Consider the following 7,505-nt stretch of genomic DNA (forward strand, 5'->3'; position numbering starts at 1 on the left):
GTACACTTTCCGTACTCACTACGAGTACGTGTATCTCTTTAAGAATAATCCCGCACCGTGTTCAGGCAAGTGTGTAGTCCTCCGGGACTTAGAGACGGTTCCGGCATTGTTTTTGGTGAAGCCATGTGCATGCACTCTGTGGACCCCCTGTTGTATTAGTTGCTGCCCCTTAATAATTTTCCTCAACTCATATCCGAACCGGTATTTAAGTCACTTTTGGAGTGCTAAAACCCTGTTTCTCACCAGTTTAATGAAAGTTGTTTTGGACCCTGTTGTCCCTTGAACTAACCTTGGGGTGCCTCCGTGACAAGGAGGCACAAACTCTATTAGAAAACAGAATGTATAAGAATTCTGTTATGAAATAGTCTTTTACTATCATCCCATCATAAATCAGACCTGTGTGACAGTGGAAAAGAGTACAGACGGACATTTGTGTATTTATCCAAGTCGGTTAAAATACAAACCAAAAGCAGGCAGGCCATGACTCACTGCTGTCACAAGCATACACTGAACAATGCTTTGCTAGGTCAAGCATGCGCAGGGTTTCTCTGAGCTTCCCCACGCACCATGTGCTGCCTGCAATGTCTCAAGTTTCCTGGTGGGTTTTTTTCCACAGTTTCTATTGATTGTTTTCCACATCACTAGTTTGAAACCCCTGTATTTTATTTCAATGAACTTCCCACATGGAGAGAAGGCCTTGTCTAGGTTTACTGAAGAAGCACTAATGCCTGTCTGTTAATACAGTAGATCAAAATTACCAGGAAGCCTGAATGATCAATGCTATGCAGTATGTTAAATGTTTACGGATCTTCCCATTCCAACATCACTGTAGCATTTGTAGCAAGGTAACTATAACAAGTACGCAGCACTTGCATTGCCCCAGAACACAGCTCTGCTGTACTATGTGCATATAAGAAACTAATCAGCTGAAGTAAATAAAAAGAACTGTTTTAATGTTGCACCTAACAAAGCAGAGAGGAATCTTGCAGAGAGCTTCCTAATTTTCTGATTTTATCCCCCATGCTAACATTTATATATATTGAATAAACAGACACAAGGTACAGAAGAATATACAAACCCATTCTAGTAGATGCCACTTTAAGTCAATAATTTTAGTGGAAGAAACAAAGTTACATACAGAGGAAGAAGGGTTGCTTTAAAGAAACTGGGCCTCTGTTAAGCATTAGCATAGGAACAATTTAGGGTGCCATGTCACTATCATGACATGTACCCTTCAGTGCCCATGGCACAGAGTACCCAAACAGATGGTCTTTAAACTACTATTCCAGGGAAAAAATACTGTTTGACCACAGTGCTCATTCCGGGGAAAAATCTTAAAGTAAGGCAACTGTTCATAGTTATGGGTTATGTCATATTTACATGTGGTGTTTGGTTTGTTTGGTGTTTATTTTCTGCTGTAACAAATTCAACAGGATTTCCTATCATTTTTTTTAAACAAGACAGATGTATTTCACCAAGCACACTTTCTTTACTTCCTTGACTGCACTAGACTGATATAAAGGTCAACCGTCTTCAGAGGACAGCACAGCTTGAGGTTAAGAGCAGCTAACAGAAAAACAGGCTTTGCAGCTTGTGTATGCTTGTCAATGCCAACACAAAGCTTGTTAATCTCTAAGCGCTCTGTGCAGCTGGCACAAAGGAGAAGCTTGTCAAGCCAGCATCTGCCTCCTAAAACGCCCTTTCTGAAACAGTCTTGGTGGATAAAATGCATACATGTAGGACTGGATTTCGGAATACACAAAATACTGAGTACTTAAAGTATTCTTTCATTTGAATTTTAAGATAGGATCCTGTCACAGTGCTCAGCTCTTTTCTTACACAGCTGTGGCTTGTGACATCTAAGGCATACTGTACATTAGGTATGTATTTCAATGAGTTAGGTACCTAATGAGCATTGCAGATCTTCTTGTTACAGAAGATTAACTGAAAACTCATAATAATATTTTTCTCGACCTGTTTTTTAAGACACAGGACATTCAGCAGCAGAGTGGGAACACACACATTCAGAGAAAGACAAGCAATCTTCCACAGTATCAGATAGAAGTTGCTGAATTTCTCATTTCAGTTTTCTGCTAGTTTTCTTCCTCTTCACGCCAGACAAATAACAACTTGCTCAAGAAATTCACAGAATAGTAACGCCAGTGCTTCACCTTTCTTAGGCCACTGCCAGTAGAAATCTCCAAACCTGTATTTGCTCTGGGAAGACGTAAACATAAGGGAAACCAGCTGTTCATCAAAAAAGCACAAATGAATGCTGCATGCTCTTAAGATTGTAATTAAAATTGCTCACTCTAGCAGAGTTTTGATAAGTGGGGAGTGGCTGAAGGCTGTGTTGTTTTATGTGCAGAACATTATATGTGCTTGATTTTGGCAACTTTTCTGCTAGGCTAGAAATTAAAAGCTGTAAAATCCATAGTTTTTACAGCTTCTCAGAAAGAATAAGAGACTGGTTTATAACAGAAAAGGAGGACATGAGCTTCTTTATTCTAGAAGCAAAATTTACATCAAGGTGCTTAGAATATATTCATCCCACAGTGTCTCTGACCATTAGGAATGAGTCATCTAAGGATTAATGAAAAGGTCATTACAGTGAAATGATGCATTGTGTCATGAGAGGATAACAATAAGGTACAGCCACACTGCCATTCTACAAAAAAACCCATGAAATTCAAATGCATTATAAGAACCTGTGCTTTTACCTGGTTGTGCCTGTACTTTTGGTCACCCAGGGAGTTTTTCTCACTACCCACATAAACTAACCACTAGACACCTACAATGTTCTTCAAGTCATGTTGTAGTAGAACATGTGCTTTTACTAGGTTGTGCCTATGTTTTTGGTAACAAAGCCATTGCTTCTTAATGTCCATACAAACTGACCAGTGGACACATGCAGTACTCTTATATTCATAAAGTTGTAACATGGAATTTGGAGATACTACAATTTTTTCAGTCTGCCACAGAAGCTTCAAACTGGCAATTAAATGTGACATGAGACCATGCTTAAGTATCCTCTGTCTTGGTCTGAAGTGTCCAACAAGGTGAAGGCCATTGGTCTGGCTTTGCAGTGTTTGATTCAATGCAATGATCTTCTGTCAGCCTACACTGATGTTTACCATGTGTTGATTCTTGATCTTTGCAGGCTGCGGGTGGCATTTGCACAGCAGACATGACATCTTTTGTGTAGGCATTTATTTCCCCTTCAGCAATAGAGTCTTGTTGGCTTGGATTGTAGGATCTTTCAGATAAGCCAATATAGTCATGGTCAACAATTACCGCACGTTGTAAAAAATAATCTTTGTCTGTAAAAGAAAAGTAGCTATTTGATTACATCTACATTACATCTTTCTAGTTTACTGAAAGCCATATTTAAAATGTTAGTGAGGTGCTAACTTTTCAAAACAATTTGTTTAACAGGACAAGAATGCTTGAGTGACAGCTGTGTGATAATGTGAGTTTTCTAATTTCACTGAGCATCAAATATAATCTGCATCTTGTTACATCACAAAAAAATGTTCGCAGTGCTCCACATTGAGTTTTTCTTTGCTAAGTCAATTATTAAAGTCAATTATTAGCTTGATATCTGTCATAGTCACCCACTGAGCTAATACCTTAAATGGATGGACATGTAGATTCTTCCATTTTGTGCACACACACACAAATGTGGCTACTCTGAGTTCTTCCTGAGAAATTTTAATGCAACAAAACACATTGTTTAAAGAAATAACTAAAAAAGAAAAACCACCCCACAGTTTTATAGAATTTAAAGACAACAATGGTGATTGCTACTGTATAATACTACCGAGCTTTTTCTTTTATTTGATATATGGTTACAGTGTTTGACTTTTCCAAATGAGTTCAAATAAAATGAAAATAGTCTGACCAGACAAATTAGAAGTGTAACTGTCATCATGGCACTAATACGTACATTTTGGAAGATGAAGCTAGGGCCTACCTTCTTGTTCACATGAGGAGCCTACTATGAAATTAAGTGTTCGTAAAACCAGAAGAGGAGTTCAACAGATAAGTATCTCTATATAGAGAGCTACAAATTCATTTTCAGGATGTAGGTCCAAAGAAGGACCTTGGTGGGAGCTACTGTGGAGGTAAAACTGCACTTTCCTGGCCACATTTCTCAACAAGTATGTCTTAATTCTGCCTGTTTGCACTCCTGAATAATTTTAGCATGGGACCCAGAAGCATTCTCCTGAATTTAATATTTAAGCCAAACTACACTCAAACAAGAAAAGCAAAAAGTTTCTTCAGATATGTAAATGTATGTATGCATAAGGTGTCCTGGAACCTTTACCTGGATGTAAAGACACCCAGGTAAGCAAGCAACACAGGTACACCCAGACTGTGAATTTGTGATGCCTATACCAAGGGCTCTATCAATGCACTGACTCAGGATTTATCTTGAGACCAAGAGTATTACAAAAGGTTAAGAAAAAGTACCATGCTTCCAATTGCGTGTTCTTAACTGTGCAAGATTTTTTTTCCTCTCATAAAAAATGAGGGCTCAGTTTTCAGGCTTTGTCTTTCCTCTTTAAAATTCCCAAACTCACATGTCTGAAGTGTAATACATACAAGATATACTTCAGATTTTTGGATCAAAGAAAGCAAAACACTTCATAACAAACAGATGGTAGGCAAGCCAACCAATGTCCTCAAAGATATATTTTCTCCACACTTATTTCACAGAAAACACTGCAAGTGTTTTGTTCCCATCCAAGGTTATGCCACCAAGTCTTGTAGGACAGCCAACACAGTTATGCCACAGCTGTAGATATAATAAAGTTGTAAATAAAAAAAGTCCACCTCTGCTAATAGAGGGCCTTTGTTACAAAGATGCATGTTTCTTTATGGACAAAAAAAGATGTCATTCACTATTATAATTAATGTCCTGGTTTCATTGCTCTTATCCAACTGAAATAATACTCTTTCCTGATCACTGTTAGGCTGTTCAATAAAGGCTGGCAATTATTTTGGTGAAGTCTGGTTTAACTCTCTACATAATGTAAATATGTAAGCAAATCAATCTATAATTTTTTGCCTGTGTCAGACAACTAACGTTTAGTCACTTTCTTGGAAAAGGAAAAAACTAACTCTACATTTACCTACTGCTTCTGCAGTGTTTAGTGGTAAACATATTAGATTCTGATCCTACAAAGACAACTACATGTAACTCTTTATACTGTGACACAATTCAAAGTCATTGTAATAGCTGGAGATTATTTGCATGTTTGACATGCACATGACTTCCTCCTTATGGATCAGTAATTTAATGAGGAACTGGAAGCCATGGAGTGACCATCCAACAGTGAAAGCAGTGTCTTGGAGATATTGCATGAAATCAGTGTCTTGGTTATAAAATCTGTAATGGACAACTGCTATAAATATCCGCTTCTCACATGAAATTCCAGAATTAGCTTCAGTTTTGCAAATTTCTCAGTTTAAAGGGTGACATAGGAAATTACTGCCTCAATGCAGTTTATGCATTTTGAAGAACTAAAGCTTAACTACACACACCAGTAGAGCGGGAATTGGTCTATTTTTCAAGAACCCTGAACAAAAAAGCATCTTGCTCTATGACAGAAGTCTTCTAAACACTGAGCATTCATTTTCCTCAAAATGCCTGCAGGGACTTAAAGCAATGTCAACAGAAAAGAAACAGCTGCCGGTTTCATTAACACAGCAGCATTCCAAAAGGACACACTGAATGTGTAAGAGCAAGAGTGGTGGTTGATTATCCAGGTCTTTGGAAACCTCTAGCAGCCCTACTGGAGAGCACCACAATTTTATGTGCTCTCATAAAAGAAACACATTTACTTTTTCAGTAGCACAACTTCAAATAAACTCTCAAAAAATCATTTATCTGATGTAGTTTTTCTATTTTAAGGCTTTAGAGGACACTCTTGTTGTTAAAAAAAAGTGTGAGCACTTACTATCTGTAGTAGTCAGATTAAGCAAAAAAAAAAAAAAAAAAAAAAAAAAAGGCTTCCATTGCACAAGCACAATAAATGTGAATCCTAGCTACACCAAACAGAAACACAGACACCTTTGAATATAGTTTAGCCTAATCATACTCCTAGTGTGTTTTCACTAGCCACCATGAACAGGGCCAAACCACTGATTAGAAGCAACATTAACGAAAGCTATTTTTAAACAGACATTAACATGAATCATTAGCTGTTTCATGCTCCACATAGGTTTGAAGCCACTTTACTGTTCTCCTTACTGAAAACTGCAATTATTACTGTTAGCTTAAGTCACACTGGTGAGTGAATGATACTTGTTCACGCTGATAATCTAACACAAATGTATGACAGAAAAGTTAAAAAAAATATATATAAACTTGTGTGTGTGTGTCTCTGTGTGTGGGTGTGTCTGTGTGCATGCGTCTCTGTGTGTGCGCGTCTCTCTCTCTGTGCGTGTCTGCGTGTGCTTCTGTGTCCCTGTGTGTGTGCCTCTCTCTCTGTGTCTCTGTGTGTGCGCCTCTCTGCCTGTGTCTCTCTCTCTGTCTCTGTGTGTGTGCGTCTCTCTGTCTGTGTCTTTGTGTGTGTGTGCGCGCGCGCCTCTGTGTCTCTCTGTCTGTGTCTTTGTGTGTGTGTGCGCGCGCGCCTCTGTGTCTCTCTGTCTGTGTCTTTGTGTGTGTGTGTGTGTGCGCGCGCGCCTGTGTCTCTCTGTGTCTTTGTGTGTGCGCGCGCGCCTCTGTGTCTCTGTCTGTGTCTTTGTGTGTGTGCGCGCGCGCCTCTGTGTCTGTCTGTCTGTGTCTTTGTGTGTGTGTGTGTGTGTGCGTCTCTGTGTCTCTCTGTGTCTTTGTGTGTGTGTGTGTGCGCCTGTGTCTGTCTGTGTCTCTGTCTCTGTGTGTGTGTGCGTCTCTGTATCTGTCTGTGTCTCTGTCTCTGTGTGTGTGTGCGTCTCTGTATCTGTCTGTGTCTCTGTGTGTGCGCGTGCGTGCGTCTCCCTCTGTCTCTGTGTGTGCGCGTGCGTGCGTCTCCCTCTGTCTCTGTGTGTGCGCGTGCGTCTCCCTCTGTCTCTGTGTGTGTGCGCGTGCGTCTCCCTCTGTCTCTGTGTGTGTGCGCGTGCGTCTCCCTCTGTCTCTCTGTGTGTGCGCATGCGTGCGTCTCCGTCTCTGTGTGTGTGTGTGTGCTTCCGTCTCTGTGCGTGTGTGTGCGCGTGCGTCCCTCTGTCTCTGTGCGTGTGTGTGTGCATCTCCCTCTGTCTCTGTGCGTGTGAGTGTACGTGTCTCCCTCTGTCTCTCTGTCTGTGCGTGTCTGTGTCTCCGTGTGTCTGTGTGTGTCTCCGTGGGTCTGTCTGTCTGCGCGTGTCTGTGTGCGTGTGTGTGTCTCTCGGTGTGTGTCTGTCTCTCTCTGTGTGTGTGTGCGTGTGTGCCTCCCTCTCTCTCTGTGTGTGTGTGTGTGCGTGTCTCTCTCTCTGTGTGTGTGTGTCTCTGTGTGTGTGTGTGTGTGTGTCTCTCCCTCTCT

At 40.5% G+C, this 7,505-nt stretch overlaps 1 protein-coding gene across 5 annotated transcripts in view; it reads right to left on the reverse strand.

The window, feature by feature from the left end:
* Positions 1-2,471: 2,471 nt before the first annotated feature.
* GIN1 (gypsy retrotransposon integrase 1) overlaps positions 2,472-7,505 on the reverse strand; it is a 17,814-nt gene continuing 12,780 nt past the window's right edge. For all 5 annotated transcript variants that reach the window (XM_065861479.2, XM_071802105.1, XM_071802107.1 and 2 more), the window contains one exon: positions 2,472-3,320. In XM_065861479.2, coding sequence (XP_065717551.1) covers positions 3,022-3,320 — 299 coding nt within the window. In that variant the 3' untranslated portion in view covers positions 2,472-3,021. The remainder of the gene's footprint in view (positions 3,321-7,505) is intronic.

This window comes from Patagioenas fasciata, chromosome Z (genome assembly GCF_037038585.1).
Source record: "Patagioenas fasciata isolate bPatFas1 chromosome Z, bPatFas1.hap1, whole genome shotgun sequence".
Classification (NCBI taxonomy): domain Eukaryota; kingdom Metazoa; phylum Chordata; class Aves; order Columbiformes; family Columbidae; genus Patagioenas; species Patagioenas fasciata.